At 46.1% G+C, this 16,702-nt stretch overlaps 1 protein-coding gene across 3 annotated transcripts in view; it reads left to right on the top strand.

Moving 5' to 3' along the window:
* Window positions 1–15,068, top strand: part of cep170aa (centrosomal protein 170Aa) — a 61,590-nt gene extending 46,522 nt beyond the window's left edge. The window contains exons 9-15 of one of the 3 annotated variants that reach the window (XM_088934158.1): window positions 559–793; window positions 2,585–2,693; window positions 4,890–5,057; window positions 7,700–7,788; window positions 9,040–9,133; window positions 11,571–11,622; window positions 12,297–15,068. In XM_088934158.1, the coding sequence (XP_088790284.1) occupies window positions 559–793; window positions 2,585–2,693; window positions 4,890–5,057; window positions 7,700–7,788; window positions 9,040–9,133; window positions 11,571–11,622; window positions 12,297–12,523 (974 nt within the window). In that variant the 3' untranslated portion in view covers window positions 12,524–15,068. Of the gene's footprint in view, window positions 1–558; window positions 794–2,563; window positions 2,745–4,889; window positions 5,058–7,699; window positions 7,789–9,039; window positions 9,134–11,570; window positions 11,623–12,296 lie in introns of all 3 variants that reach the window. The other 2 variants (XM_088934157.1, XM_088934159.1) reach the window with 2 other exon arrangements.
* The last annotated feature ends 1,634 nt before the right edge of the window (window positions 15,069–16,702 follow it).

The following is a 16,702-nucleotide window of genomic DNA, read 5'->3' as shown; positions in this document are numbered from 1 at the left end:
CTTACTTGCTGGGAAATGTCTGCTGCAGAACCTGTACTTATTCGCTCTACATCGCAGTACACTAGTCATTACAGTGACTAGTGAGCAGGAAGGGCCGCATCATGTCGCAATTCTGGGGAACTCGAATCCGTGTTGGGACAACATGGCGACTTACAGTGCTTTCACAAAGTTCAGGGCTTTGAGCTTCATTCGAACTTAAATTATTTCTATAACGTCAATGAATTTATTTTGTTACCAAGATTTAATAACCGGTCTGAGAAATTGAGAGTGCAGTTCCTCTTTAATTTTTCCTGGTCTTCATTCCACATGATCGCTCTCTTTATTATTTGGGTAAAATAAATATATGATTTAACTTTTTTCACAGTTTCCTGACTCAGCCCTCGCTCTCGGAAACCTCTGCTGTAAAGGCAGTCTGGGTGTCCTGCTCAGAGCGCACAGGCAGGGAGGGCTTTGGGGACGAGGGGTGTGGTGTTAAAGACAAAGACGTGCGTTTTCAGCTTCTTGCAAGAGGCCGTTTTTGCTGCCTTTAATTTTTGCCCGCTCTGTATTTTGTCTCAGCCAACGCCCGGTGGAGACGCTTTCCTCCTGAGTACGCCTCGACCTCGGAGGACGAGTTTGGGTCGAACCGCAACTCCCCGAAGCACGGCCGTCTGCGTACCGGCGCCGCCCTGCGCGGGACGCGGCTGCAGGGCTCCGCTGCTCCCAGCCCCGGGGGTGTGGTGCTGAAGCACCGGATGAGGGAGCAGGAGGAGTACATCCGGGACTGGACCGCCCACAGCGAGGAGATCGCCAGGTATTCATCTATTCCCGCTCGCCCAGTGGGGGGCGCTGTCTCTGCACCACCGCAACGCCATCGCAAGGAGAAAGCATTCCCATTAACTGTACACTGAGAGGCAGCGAAGGGGCATGGAATGAGTATTGGAAGCAGTAACATAGTAGGATCTTAGACGCAGAATAGTCAGAGGAGGACTCAGTAAAATGACTAATTCTTGTTAATTGGATCAGATAGTTTTGGTTTTGCTAAAAAAATGTGTAGGATTTATATATTGGGGCAGAGCGGTGGCTCTGTAGCTAAGGATCTGTGCCTGTGACTGGAAGGTTGCCGGTTCAAATCCCGCGGCCGACAGAGGAATCCTACTCCGTTGGGCCCCTGAGCAAGGCCCTTAACCCTAACTGCTCCGGGGGCGCCGTACAATGGCAGACCCTGCGCTCTGACCCCAAGCTTCTCTCCCTGTCTGTGTGTCTGTGTCTCCATGGAGAAAAAGCTGGGGTATGTGAAAAGACGAATTCCTAATGCAAGAAATTGTATAAGGCTAATAAAGAAACATTAACATTAACATATTCTGGCCTCAGCATGACTTAAGTTTGAGTAAGAATCCACTAGCGCTGTTGGAATGCACTGCTGTGTGCTTACCACTAGATGGCAGTATGTATCCAGCAGCACACAGGCCTGCCGTGCTCCTGGCTCACTTGACTTGGCAGTCATTTTGTTTCTCTGGGCGTCGGGGAACAGAAAGCAGCAGCAGGTCTCCAAGACAGGAATCTGGGTGACTGTGTAATGCCTCTGCAGATGTCATAACCCCCATGCTGGGCTACTCTTAGGGTGGCAATATCACTCCATAATCCCTGGCACACTCTGAGACAGAATCTAGCACAGATGTTGATTTCTGTCAATCCAAGAAAAAATGAAAAACAAACAAAAAATCTTTAGAAAAGTGCATTCTTAGATAGATTAGTGAGATTGTGGCTTGGGCCACTGAAAGAAACAACCTATGACAGGACCTAGTTCACAGTGCCTGTTATGCATGAATTTTCTTATGAGGTTGTTCATTTTCTTTTCTTGCTTTTACACAAGGGGATCACTCCAAATAAAAAAGTAACTTTGCAGAAGCTATATGAATAGTAAAGTTATACTTTGTTACTTTAACTACCTTCTGTAAATTACACAGCACTGTATCAGGAAGTAGATTAGTGAAGACTAAACACAGGAGGTGAACAGGTATACGTGTAGCATCGTGTTAGACTAGAAATTATTTTCTTTAGGATGAGCAAAAGCTGTGAGTTATCCAGAAAGTTCATCCTAGAGCTCATGATGCCAGTGGATTGGTTTCATTCTAAACACTGGTCCTCTTTTTTGACTTCTGGCTTGTAACAGTATTGGTCCTGTTACAGTATGTACAGTATTTAATACTGTCTGCACTGTGAAAGTAATGCAGACCGGTGAGAAGCATTGCTGTCCATTGCTGCAACGTTATTGGCTCACAGCTCACAGCCAGGAGGAGCAGAGCAGTAAAGACCTCCAGGCCCACAGGGTTAGAGCTTCAGGCTTTCACTCCCTCCAGCTGGTGCTAGTGCCAGGCTGCTGCTGTGGGCGTCCAGCAGGACTGCAGCAGACATCGCTGGCGTCACTGAAGCTGCAGTGATGATTATTAGATGTGCATGCATTTGAATGTTGCTGTGTGAGTTGTGTGCATGTGGTGCTACAAGGCCGATGCTAAGGCCGTGTGGCTGAAGTACCCCCCCCCCCCACCAAAGTTGAGGAACCCCGTCTGATGTGTAATAGGTTATTTCCCTGTGTGCGCAGGATCAGCCAAGACCTGGCCAAGGACCTGGCCATCCTGGCCCGGGAGATCCACGACGTGGCGGGAGAGATCGACTCGGTCAGCTCGTCCGGCACCGCGCCCAGCACCACAGTAAGCACTGCGGCCACCACCCCCGGCTCCGCCATTGACACCAGGGAAGAGGTAGGGCCACCTCTGGAAGGCATGACCAAGGTTCTTTCCTCTTCTTTCCTCCTTTCCACCTGCTGTGCATGACCCCCTTTGCTTTGCGTCTGGAGCCCCAGTTTCTAGAAGCTGAGCTGCACCCTGCCTGTCACAATCACATGGTACCCCTCTTCACCCCCTGTCTCTCTCCAGCATTTCAGGAGAGGCCAGCACATTTCTCTGCATCTGTGCATCTTATAGTTTAAGATTATAAAAGGGATAATACGTTAATTTAATTACTAATTAATTTGTCTGATGGTATTATTCAGAGCAACTTAAATTGCTCCCATTCATGGGTATTTTACCTGGAACAGGTTGAGCACAGTGTCTCACCTGGGACTTGAACCCACAACATTCCAGTTACAAGTCCAGAGTGCTGGCTGCTGTTCCACACTGCTGCCCCTTAAGATCAAACAAAATAGGAATTGTGGTGGAACTGAATTTGCAATCCAGTGACTGGTCAAGAATGGGTGTCTGCAGAGGTGACTGTGAAGATGGGTAACATGTTACACTTAAACTTTGTGCACAACTCAAAAAACTGAAAGGGTCGTTTCAGACCGTCTGCTTACAAACTTCACAATGTACTGAAAATGAGGTCGGTTTTTATATAAGACCAATAATACGAAGCTGAACGGAATTGATTTTGAGAATATCTAGAAGAAGTGTGGACGTTCCAGCAATGTGATGAACACTTGGCCCACTGAGTTTGCCCAGAATCCGTGGAGCAAACTGGGGTAAAATGTATTGCAACTGACAAACAAATATATTTCTCAGACCGGTGCAATCTGCAATCAGAACACCATCGGAGAGGAGTCCTGCAAGCACCTGACTGCACGAGCAAGGCCTCATGGGCCGCAGGACTAGCCGAGCTGCCGGTTCTCACCTGTAGATGGAGCTGTTCTATTGGTGCTCTTGACAGTCTTTGATTTTCCTTAGTGTTGTTGACCATTTGTGTGCTGTTATACAGCCATTCACCCTTTGGCTGTTCTAGTCTCTCTTTGATTTGTGCACAAGTATCCCAATGCTCTGAAATAGGAAACCCATTTTTAGAACACTAATTTCATTTGTCATCTGCATTTATATTTTATTTCAATTTTCTCTCTACTTTGCTGTGGAATAATTCCTTCCAACAGCAGCTGGTTGTCCACTGAGACACCGAGAGCGTCATCAGAAACTGTTCCAGCTCTTTCTTCTTCATCCTGCATTGCCATGCTTCAGTAAATGGGTATTTTATCGCAGACAAAGGTTGGTGATTACTTAGCAAAACAGAAGTGTAGATGGAGGGTTTTTGGGCAAGTGTTTTTTAAAAGTTAAGACAAGTTTGGGTAAGCTTTCAACTTTACAAAAAAAGTAATGTTTCATTACAAGAGGCTTCATTCTTTCATATCCTGAGCTATTATTAGCTTTTCCCAAAGACTGGACTAACACCCTGTGATCAGCAGAAATAGAATCACCTGCCCTGAAAATCAAGAGATCATTATTAGAGTTGATTTGTGACAACCATGTGCTCAGCACTTTCACCAGAAATAGAGTATGTGAGCATGCTCTGTGATGGACTGCCAGGACGGTGACTGGCGAATGGAATGTGTTTTCACTCTGTCGCCATGAGTAAAGGGCCTGTCCATACACAGGGTCAGAGCGCTGAGCCCTTAACTCTGGCCAGAGGGCTTGACCGGCTCTCCCACTCAGGAACCTGGGAACTAGGCTGACAGTTTTCTGTCTGCGCTTTGTCAAATAGCACCAGGTCTGAATATTTTGCTGTCTGATTTTGGATGCACTGCTGGGAACAACAGCTTGGCACCAAAGCTGGCTTCCATGTGAAGTGCCTTACACAACCATGAGCAGCAGGCAGGGTCTGAGAGGCCCTGTTCCTCCCACAAGGCCACGAGCCGGCTGCCCAGCAGGGTTCCCGAGAGGAGCAGAGAAATGCATCCGTTTGTAAGAAATTTCCCATTGAACAGGGGCGAAGAGATCAGCTATCTTCCCTCCTAAACGGGCAGATAATATGATCCAGGCGCCTCTTTCTGAGCGGCAGGGCGCCGCTGCCCCGCTGTCTGGCCGCGCCGCTCTGTGCTCGTGCGCCAGGCCGTCCCGTCACGCCCGTCCTCGCTCTCCTCCCGCCAGCTGGTGGACCGCGTGTTCGACGAGAGCCTCAACTTCAGGAAGATCCCGCCGGTGGTGCAGAGCAGGGCCCCCGAGATCAACGGGCGGCCCGTGGAGCTGAGGCCGCGGGCCGCCGACGCCCCCGACCCCCAGGCCGCCATCCGCCGCAGGACGTGGAACCGCGACGAGGTGAGAGCGCGGCGTCGGGCGTCCCAGGGGGGGCGCTGTCCACCGGGAGCGTGTGTGCGCGGGGATCTGGGATAAACCGTGGGACGTTCAAGGGCAACAGCAGTCCCAGTCTCTCAGACTGGTCATTAAATCTCAGTAACAAAATACATTCATTGAAGTTATAGAAAAAAAATTCTATAAAACGTTTTGAATGAAGCCCAAAATTGTGTACAAACAAGCTCTATTTGCAAAAATCAGACTGTCACATAGTGTGTGAATGCTCATGGCTTTCATTACAAATCTGGAAATCTCTGTTATCAGAGTAGTTCTGTAAAAGTCTCACATAAGTTCACGATGTAAATTATTCATTTTATTTTGAAACAGGCAGTTAACTAAGTGAAATATGTTATTCTACATAGGTCTGTTTCTCTCCAAGTGAAACTGAAGTCCAAGCTTGTCTGGGGGTTAGAGAGGGCGGCTGTAGATGAGTGTTCATCACTGAACAGGACAGGGCAGATACCACTCTATTGCAGTGGCAGCTGAGCCCCAGAAGAGGACACTGTTGCCATTTCTTTAGGCGTTCAGTACCTGAACAAGGATGCTACAGTGACTCAGCACAGACCTGAATCAGGACAGCACTGTGGAATGTTCTGGAAATGCCAGCTTCAAGATTTATTGTTGTTCTCTGCTTTTTGACCTAAAGAACAGCTCTCTTTTGAAACTTCTCCCTTCCTCATGTATTTACCTTACTTTCTTAAATAGTATTTGCATAGCTATGCTGTGTAAAGCAGGGATGCCCAACATTTTTAATGTTTTTAAACATTAAACATTTTCATTTGCCAGTCCAGCGCAATCTACTAGTGTGAATTTGAAGCTCTGATATAGGGAAAACAGACAGACAGTACAATAACAATACCCATCACTAAAATGACAGCAAATAAAAGCAAGTGACTCATGCTACAGTGAACCAGTAATGTTCCCCATTTTTGAAAAAAGAATATCCTGCCATGAGCATTGGCACTGAGAAGCTTACTCGAGAAGAGTGTTTGAACGTGTTGACACTGCTGATCAATGTCGATGACATTTTTATTCTGTCCCTGCAGCTCGACATTCAGCTTATTCAGCAGTTCAGTCAAGTCTGTGAGGAAGGCTAAATCCAGAAGCCACTGGTCATCCTCTAATTGGGCATATTCACCATATTTAGACGACTTGAGAAACCCTTTGATTTCAGACAACAGCTGTCTGAACCTCCCCAAACATGTTTGTTTTTGAAATCTCCAAACTGCAAGTCAGCAGCCTCAGCAAACGCTTTTTTTATGACTTCTGGATCCCTGAATGACTTGTTGTGTTGAGCCAGGACGTGGCTCACACGGAGCGATGCGATGATTGCTGCTTTCCCTCTTGTATTAGGCCTCGTGAAAATCGACTGCTGCTAGTTGAGATTTAAATTTTTCCACTTTTCTTTTCCGTAACTCACTTTTAGCGGGGAAAGTCCACATCATATGTTCTGTGTGCAGTTTTGAAATGTTATTCTATATTTCCCTTTTTCGCGTAGACGCTAGCATTGCAGATTTGAATGCGAAAGAACAAAAAATAGCTCCCATTCCTTGTGGTAACGGTAAATTTTTGGTCTCTTTGCTTCAGCATTTTCGCTCAAACACTACAACTATCAGAAAGGCAATCAAACTTATCAAACTGTTGGCGAATTTGTCACGGCCAGTCTATTTCTCTCCACTATGCCATGTAGCGAATGTGGGGTTTGTGCGGCAATAACCAAGAGACTGGTCCTGGGTAGCACACACAACACTTATTTATTTACAGAGCTCCTGTAGCCTTTTTTCCAGTGTCAGCCAGCAATCAGGGAAGAGACATTTACAACCCATTCGCCAAGGGTTAAACACACACAAGGGCAGTAAAATGTATGACATTACATACACAGATCTGAATGAATTGTTTGGCTATCAAAAAAAGTAAATAGTCAAATAGCCCATTTATTTTTATTTATTTCTTGTGATCAATCGACTAGCAAGCACAGTCGATTGAGATCGACTTGTTGGGCACCCCTGGTGTAAAGGATATCTTTTGAAACCCTGACTCACCTTAGTGAGCTGCAGTAAAGATTGCAGAAGATTTTGCTTTCCTCTTTAAACGTTTCTCACTATAAAGTGCCAGTGGACCACTGGGCCAAACCCCTGAGCCCCTGATCTGTCAGTGCAGGACACGCAGGGCCCAGTGCTACTGGTGTCACTTCAAGCCTGCAGTCAGACATAAAGGAGAATTTAAGCCTTCGAAAGCACTTTACGATGACGGAGAACTTTCTTTAGAGGCCTGACTGCTCACTGTGCCCTTTCACCTTTGACACTGAGGGCCTCTGTGCTGGAGCTGCAAGCTGGCAGCTCATGGTGGCATGGTGGTTATCTGTGCTGCCCCACGGCTCTAAGTCCTGGGTCTGGTTGGGGCTCTGCATGCTTTGGTTCCTGTCCGCCTCCTCGAGGATCGGAGGCAGGCCTGTGGGGCGACTCTTCCAGCTCACGCAGGCTGTCGCGGGAGCAGGAAACAGGGCACAGGCAGGCGAGGGGAGGGTGAACACGACCCGCAGAAGGTTGCGCCGCTGTGCCACGAGAGGTCCGTACCCCTCTGACGTGAGCCTTCCTCCTCCCCAGGCGGTGCTGGACAGCCTGCTGCTGACATCGGTGGCCCAGCTCTCCACGAAGATAAGGCAGTCTGTGGACAAGACAGCGGGCAAAATCAGGTAACCCTGTCGTGATGGGTGTTCAGTTAACTGGATAAAATTGTCCCTGAGCTGTGTGGAAACCCCACCGTGCTGAAGCTGAGATGAGTGCTCTTTAGTATTCAAGTACCTGTGGTATTCAAGAAGAATTGCCTTTGCTAGGCTCCTCTGGCAAGATGCCTCGGTGTGCAGTACACCTCTTGTGCCAATATTTGATGTCCATTTGTTAATTCAGCACTGTGTAACTGAATAACTGTACCACTACAATTTCCATTTCATCACATCACTTATGAGTTCTTCACGGTGTATTCAAAGTCAGGCGGAACTTAAGCTTTTACATCTTTATCAAAGACTAAGCAATAATATATTGCTTGCACAAGGCAGGCACTGTCATTATAACTGGTTTTAAAGTATTGTCTGAACCCAGTGACATTATTAACATCCACCTTAGCTACTTACTGTATAAACATTTTACAAAATGGAACTCGGGGGTGGTTTGACTATATTAATTCAAGAATTTGCTTGTCTCTGGCATGTGCTGCTATTCATCGGGATACTGGCAAAGACAGATTCCTCTGTTATATTTACAGTGGTTTAGTTAAAGCTATTAAATGTCCTTTACTGTTCGTGTTTTTTTTATTCAGACTGCTTGCTTGTAAAAAAAAAAAACTCATTAACTTCTAATCGGCTGTACTGAATAAAAGGAAAGACTTTAATTTATTTTGTGCGAGACAAAGTAGAAGCCGTTGCGTTGAGAGATCAGTGAGGTAATGAATGAGCAGTGGCAATAGTGAGGTTGATTCAGGGGGGGTTAGCGCTCTGGAGGGGGGAGGGGGTGCCAGGCCCTGGGGGAGGGGTGTGTGAGCTGGCCTTGGTGCAGCACTGTGCCTTAGCTCCCGAGGGTCGTCGGTGTTCAGCAGCACACTCTTCCTCATGGGCATCGCTCTCGAGGACCACAGCCCACGCGCTCGGCTATAAACACACCGCCGAGCTAATCACGCCGAGACCTGTAACTGTCTGAAATCCCTCTCACCGTTACGGTGCTGGTCCTTTAGGTGGGACAAAGGTACCAAATAATTGATGAAGGTAAAGATTCGAAGCATTTCCTTGCTCTGGCTCCCAGTCTGAATTCTCTGGTTCTCGAATGGGAAATGTCTTGCGCAGCACCTGGTCTCCGCCAGTCTGATATGATGGATGTTCAGTTTTCTGGCTTTAAGGACTGAGGAAGGCAGTCATGCGCTTCTTAAAATTTATGTTTTCATTCCTTTCTAGAATATTATTTAAGGACAAGGACAGGAACTGGGATGAAATAGAGAACAAGTTGCGGGCCGAGAGCGATATGCCTCTTCTTAAAACTTCGAACAAGGTGAGAAAAACAAATTGTTTGTGCTTGTGATGTACTTGATGTCACAGAGCTCAGCGTTCATTCATTCAGCAGGAACTCAACAGATTTGGTTTATTGGGACAGCCATTTGGAGCCTTTGCAACTATAAGACACCACTTTCAAGTCCAGAATAACGCTGGTTTTGATTTTGCTTGTACTTTTCTTAGAATTTTTTGTAGATCAGATGTCGGGGTTCATGTCAAGTCGGCCACATAGCTTAACCGCGACTGACTCAGCCCTCTTCAGTTTCCTCTAAAGGTCTGCCTTTACCAGATTGCTGAGATGATTGAGAAGCAGTGTCAGACATCTTGGTTCTGAAGCCACTAAAAGCCCCGTAAAATGATGCACAGTGATGCCTTCATCTCTCTCCCTCAGCAAGATCCCTTTGCTGATTTGTCTCTTTTATAATGATACAAGATGACAAACACGCAGTCACCACAATACTCTTGGCTGCCCCCTTCTGCATCCTGAATAATTAATACTTTTTTAGATGCAGTGGTTCAGCCGTAAGGGCTGAGATAGAAAAGATCAGTTTTAACTTACCTAACAGGAACTATCATCAGCTTCAGTGTACGGATTCCTGGCTGAGATTATCCGGGGGCTGGCTGACACAGCTGGAAAACTCTTGAATGGGATGGGAAAGTGTGAGCAGGCTACTGCAAAGTGCAGTGTATCTGTGTCACAGCTCATTCTTGCAGCTACTCCTCTGACAGCCCTTCCTATTTCAAGACAGCAGGCGATTCAGTCCTCTGCTAAGCCCTGATTTGGTAAGGGCTGTAGAATGAGTCTTTGCTCAGAGACAGTGCGTACATCTCAGATAGAAACCAGGAGCTCATCAGTGACCACTCATCAGCGAACTGGCCTTGAGTGACCCACCCCTCCAATAGAACTACCAGTGATTGTGCTCAGGAGATGTTGCTTAATCAAAAATACAAAAACAGAATGAGTATCTACTATATGTAGGGCTCACTTGCCCTCATCCTGCAGCCCTGCAGCTGCCGGACAGTGTGCATCCTCAGACAAACAGCAGTTATCGCTTTCACTGCCATCAGGAAAATTTGCTTCTAATGGCACCATCACTATAGTCTTCTGGGTCAGAAAAAAACTTTCATCAAGCATCAAACTTTTATTTTGCGTTGCTGCTGTGCGATGTGACTGGATGATGAATTGACTACGTATTGATTGTGCTCCACGCTGGAGCTGCAAGACCCCAGGCAGGTCATGGCAAGATGCTATTAATGTGACTTGAGGACACATTACTTATCTTCCAGCAAGATAATGAATGTTTGTTCCACTCAGACCAAGAGCAGCTGATGCGTCTGCTGTAACAGCTCTCACGTGGGAAGCAGGAGGGAGCCTCTGATTTCAAATAAATAGGCATTAAGTAAGCAGTGTGTGACACAGCTTTTCAGATTCTCAGCTTCACACAATCCCTTGGTGACTTTCTGCTCCTATCAAGGCCATTTGAAGATGATGGGTAACAACAGCAGAGCGTTAGGGGATTGCTTTAAAGAGGAAGATGGATAACCTGTCACTGCGTATACCAACCTTGCATTTGATGATGAACACAGATTAAAGCAAAAGAACATTGCCTTCTGCTTCTCTGCAGGAAGCAGTAAATTTCTCCTTGATGGTGTAAAATCGGGTGCTTGAAACCTTAAGCTAAAATGCCTTTTCCTTTCAGTTTCAACCCTGTTAGACAAGCAGTGGACCTCCAGTATCTTGTCATGTTTACATCATATGAAGATAGTCTGAGGTCCAGAGACTAGTGCAGCACAGCCACACATTGCTGTGTCACCACAGCAGAGCTGCAGGTGCTCTACATGGGGAAACTGTATCTGCTCTAAAGCAGAGCACTTCCACCCAGTGTAGTTTTGGTGCTTTGGTCTTGGTTGTACCATTAATGGCAGGAAGACAATCAAGAAAGAAGAACGAACATTTCTATTCAGAAGAAAAATAATAAATGATGTTTAAAATCTTTTGAAATTGTTTGCTTATTTTAATAGTTTAAGGTTTAAAAGTACAGCAGACTCATTTTGGGTTGACAGGGATAATAACCCAACAAAATATTGTGCTGTTATGCACCTGCCACCTTGCGCCATCCACCCCACATGTATAACAAGTGATCAGTTTGAGAGGCGCAGGCTGTATTTGCAGTGTTGTGCTCATAGTGTGCTTCTGTGGCATTACCTGGGCTGAGTGTGGTATTTTAATTCACACGAGAAAATGAAACTAGTTGCTTTCAAATTCTGTTTATACAAATTAACAGTCCTCATTTTAAATGACACTGGAGAACTTGAATTAAATTAGGGCCCCTGAGAAAAGTGTCAAACAGGAATCTCTTAATCAATAACTTGTGGTCAATCATCTCCTCTTTTGTAATTATTCCCCGTTTTTCTCTGCGCCTCGTGCCGTGCAGGAGATCTCATCAATCCTGCAGGAGCTGAAGAGGGTGGAAAAGCAACTGCAAGGTAAGACCATGAACGTCAGTGTCCAGCTGGGCTTCCTGACCCAGCAGCCCTGCCAAGGAGTCTCTCAGCGACACAGTCCACTGGGCTCAGAGCAATCTGCTGAGTATCGGGGACTGGGACCCAGCTGTGCGCTGGGTTAGCAGGTTCAGTCACTGTGCAGCCTGCGTCCTTCCCACTGGAAATGCATACTGTGTAAATGTGTACAGGCAGCACTTTCCCACAGTCCATTCCCGGGGTGCTCTCTGTGTGGAGTTTGTATGTTCTCCCCTTATTCCTCTGGGTTTCCTCTGGGTGCTCTAGTTTCCTCCCATACTCCAAAGACATGCTCGTGGGTTCATTGGCTTCTGGGAAAATTGGCCTTGGTGTGAGCGTGTATGCCCTGAGATGGACTGGCGTCCCCTCATCCCTGAATTGGATAAAGTGGTTAGAAAATGGATGGATAAATGTGTACTAGGTGCGTCTGTCTCAGCTGATGCTGAAATGTAGTGTCAAGCAAAAGTAGCACTTTGATTGTATGCAGACACCGCAGACCGGCAGTATGTTGTGATTCTGAGGCTGCTGGACACTGCGGTGTGGGTTTACTGTGGGTCACTGAGCGGAAGAAATTAGTGCCTGAGATTTAAGAGTGGTCACATTGAAAAGTTCATTTATTCCCGTTATTCTGTCTCCGAAAGTCATCAACGTGATGGTGGATCCCGACGGCACCCTGGACGCGCTGAGCAGCCTGGGCCTGACCAGCCCCGTTCTGGCCAAGCCGGGCCCCCGGGCGTCCGGCAGCAGGGCCCCGCAGGTCTCAGGCTCCTCGGAGCTGGAGAGCATGGAGTCAGAGCGGGACTTCAGCCTCCACTTCAACCGCTTCAACCCCACCGGGGAGGAGGAGAGCTCCGTCGTGCAGGAGTGACGCGTCTCCGCCGTCCTGCAGGCGAGCCGCTGGAGTGCCCGTCCTCTTCTGTCCTTCATATACCAACGTGTCATTTTCCCTTCCCTTGTTCTCAACTCCTGACCAGAGGCTACTTCCGTCTCCATTCGCATCCTCTCACCCGGCCGCATAAACCGCCAAGAGGGCTCCTGTTTTTGTCTTTCCCGGGAACGAAATGCACGAGTCCTCTGTGACTCTGGCTCTCACCTCGTTCAGACGGGGAGGAAGTACTTCAGACTCCTCGAGGACCGTCAGGGCACGACCGGTCTGTGATCTAAATGACTGGGCAGCAGACGCCAGCAGGCTTGGCCCCCGTTGCGCACGGCCAGACGCTCTGCTCCGGCTCCGGGGCCAGACCCCTGCGCTTGCGCACTCATCGGCCTGCACTCGGCCGCCGCGCGCCACAGGATTGCTCTCCTGAGGTTGGCCCAGCTTGCGCAACGCGTGCAGATGAGTTCCGCTCTGACCCGTTCGACGCCACCTAGCTCACGGAGAGGGAGAGGAAGCCCCTGCCAATGGGGCCGATGCGGGAACGCGGCCGAGCTCTCGGGCCTCAACGCCATCTCCACCGGCAGACTCGTCTCCTCGCTCTTCCTGCGGGAGAGGAGCACAGGTCTGTCTGCTGCTCTTCGGTTAACCTGCTGTTGGGGGATCGGTCTGCTCCACGGGGCAGGCATGGCGCTGCTCTGACGTCAGCTGGGCACAGCGGAACGGCCCCACTGGCACAGGGATCTGCAGCAGATCAACCATCTGCATGGGACCAGCCAGCCTCCCTGCCAGCCGCAGCGAGGAACGTCTCTGCCCCCGTCCGGGCCTGGCACGCTGGCCTGGGAGAACAGGGTCACGCTTGTTAAGTGTAGAGAAGTACAAACAGTAGAGTTGTAGCATTTATGAAAAAACATTACTTTCATAAAATAAAATGTAAAAACTCTTAACATTTGCAGTTTTATTACTTGCATTTACTTCATGACTTGATTTACAGTGGCTATACAACAGGCCCAGCGCTGTGAGGTAAATGTGCGATTTAATCTACTGCCTGATTTTGTACAAGACAAATTTTCTGAATTTACCTGGAATAGCTTTGTGCTGTTGTGAGAGCTAATATGTTGACTTTAAGTGGGTCTTGCCTTTTTAAAAGGCTCTGAAGAAAATAAATGACAAAAATGAAAACAAATTTGTTCACCCATAAGCAAAGTGAATGGATTTTCAATCTGTTTAGATCTGTTTATTGAGCAGATTGGCTGCTTGTTTAAAGAAATATTTGAAGATAAGTGTAAAATTACATTGTACATGTTTTTTGTCTATCTGTTCCTTTTTCTTGTTTTTATTTTTTGAAACTGGAAATAATGCTTTATGACATCAATGCAGTGTGATTAATACGTTTACTTCAGACAGAAGTGCTGGATTGCAGTCTAGGGCCTCCTGGTCAGACAGCAAGTGTGCCGCGCAGCTCTTCCGTCTATGATGAGTTTCTGGTTCTCAGATTCTGTGTGCAAATATGGCTAGACTGGACCTGGGTGCGAAGGGTGTCAGATAGCAGAAGGGTTTTCTATCACTTGCTGTGCACAACAGCACAGCTTTCAGACAAAGGCTTAACGGAGTATGAACCGTGGATCTGTCCCAGCCGTCGAGACTGCATGCCTTCAGTCGAACCAAAGTCTGCTGGAGCCATGCTGTGTAGTGCATTATTCTGCGATTGTTAAGGAAAACGTTAAAACTCTGCAGCTATTCCTGCCTTGCTTGTCTGTTAAAACTCATATAAATTTCCTGCTTTCTGACAGGAGCCTCTCTAATGTAAATGAAGTCCTCCTGAACACAAGAGATTTTGCTGCTTTCTTTACTTTACATGAACATTTTCATAATCTGTTTTTTCAGGCCTTTCATTGTGTAGCCATGTGCAGTAGAAAATAAAATTCAAGATAGCTCTTCTGTTTTAGAGATTTAAGCAATAGTAAAATAGGTACCAGAAAAAAGAGATGCAGTTTCTTTCTGTTTGGTATAATAGTGTATAATGTCACTAAGTGCCCGGTATTAAATCGGAAACAGGAAAAATGAGAAACCTGCAAGGAATGAACCCACAGTGGGGAAGAACATCTTTAATTTTGCACATTTTACCCTGACTGTGATCCTTCTGTTCTTGGGCGTTCCTGAGATGTCAAAGTTTCAGAGGCTTTCAAGACTTAAAAAGATGAAGTACAAGGAAAAATAAAACCAAAACTGAACCTAAGCATGCTCCTGTCCTGGGCATGATGCGATGCCTCATGGTGCTCCAGGGTGCCAGGGCCAGGACGTGCCGCGGATAAGGACACAGATAACAGCGAAGTGTTCGGTACTCTTTTAAAAGTTGTTCAGATTGTTTACATGTTTGTTCTTATCAGTGTTTTGATTTTTTGATTTTTTGTTTTGCAAGAACACTATTATTTATTTTTGTTATTTCATGCGTTATGTCATTTTTGTTATATTTCATGTATTTACGTTATTTTTATTTGCATTTACTCATTTTTAATAAAACCCGTCCCTGGAGAGACCTGGTTTGTCTTCTGCTTTTTTCCTGATGAATGAAACTGCATTTGGGCTCAGAGACTGTATCTCCTGGTGTCATAAATATTTATGAAGAAAGATGTACCGAAGCTGAGTGAACATGGTTTTAGGTGTTTCTTTAAAGACGTTAAATGCTACAGTATAAGAAACAAATTAAAAGCCAAGATAAAAAATTGTCTTAATGGCAGGGCCTCAGCAATCATTTAAAGTTTTCTTAATGCATTTATTTATGGTTTTACATTTTCTAAATTTTTCTGGTCAGTTACATAAGGATTGTAAATTTAATTTAAATATTTTGAAAAATGTTTACAATTATCAGTCACTGTAGATACATTGTCCAGACAATTTTTTATCAATCTTTTAAATGAAGATTTTCACTCACTTAAATCGACGAGAATACCTCTATTCTTCTCACTCTCTGAAAGACCCATTCTCTGTGCTCAGATGTGCTCTCTTGCCCTCATGATGAGGGGTGATATTTACAGCTACTCAAGTCGAAACTCTTAATTAAATTTCTACCTGGTTTGAGCTGAAAATTAATCTGTAGTCAGGTAGAAAAGAAAATATTAGTGTCATCTTGAAATGTGCCTCAGCAGGCTGGCAAGAAATCTCTTTCAGCTCTCCTGGATGGAAGGAAACATGGAACACAGAACAATCACAGCTGTCTTAAAAAAAACAGGATTCTGTAACGCTTTCAGCTGTGTGTACTTATTTAGTGTGCTAAGAGTCTGTTGAGCACTTTGGCGGTCCTTTTGGAAGCAAAGGGACATGAGGATTGCCAGAGACTGGAGCAGTGAAAGTATGCCTAGCTTGTGCTTACTAATGTTTCTGCAGGACAGTTTCTTAATGACCCATGGTAATATTAGGAAATAAAAATGTTCTTTCAATGTCTCCCGATGTTTCAGACCATGTTAATCAGAGGATTAATCCACCCGAGTATCCGAAATTAAAAAAAAAAGTCTCATTAGTCCTGCCGACTGCCAACGGTACAGAAACACTTCTTGAACAATGGCTGACTCTCCCCAGAGCTGTTATCAGTCCTGCTTCTGTCTGTGCTGTGCTTGGATGAACCCAAAGCCCTTTGGGCTCCTACACTGTGTTCCAGTTAGCGCACTTTACGGCCCTGTTAAATTAAATTTAAATTAAAATTGTGTTTTAGCACCTGGCTAACATGTAACCTTCATCCTGCAGAGAATTAAATCTTCTGTACAGTACGTCACAGCAGCACAGAAGGGAGCTGAGAGGGCTTGGAGTATTGTTCATGTAGATTATTTTAATAGCTCGAGTAAGCGCTGTGAACCTCGTTTTTTGCCTTAAGGACCTGCCATCAGTGTTAAGTAAGGAACTCAATTAAGACAGCGATGCAACACTTAAAGATTCAATCAAGCAAAGGCTTTAAGTGAATGACAAAATCGTCGTCTGATTGAGTGAAAGTGCATTTAAACCCAATAACGACCGAAGGGTGGTGAGAGTGTGGAACAAGACTCCCAGGCAGGTTATGCCAGGTCGATACTCAGGCTTCATTAGAAAACTGCTGGACGAGATCTTTGACTCAATTAGCTACTAACGACCAAGCAGGCTGGATAGGCTGAATGGCTCCTCTCATTAGTGACGGTTAGG

Source organism: Atractosteus spatula, chromosome 15, assembly GCF_055471065.1.
Source record: "Atractosteus spatula isolate fAtrSpa1 chromosome 15, fAtrSpa1.hap1, whole genome shotgun sequence".
Classification (NCBI taxonomy): domain Eukaryota; kingdom Metazoa; phylum Chordata; class Actinopteri; order Semionotiformes; family Lepisosteidae; genus Atractosteus; species Atractosteus spatula.
The sequence above is the reverse complement of the archived record's forward strand: the minus strand, read 5'-3'. Positions and strand labels throughout refer to the sequence as shown.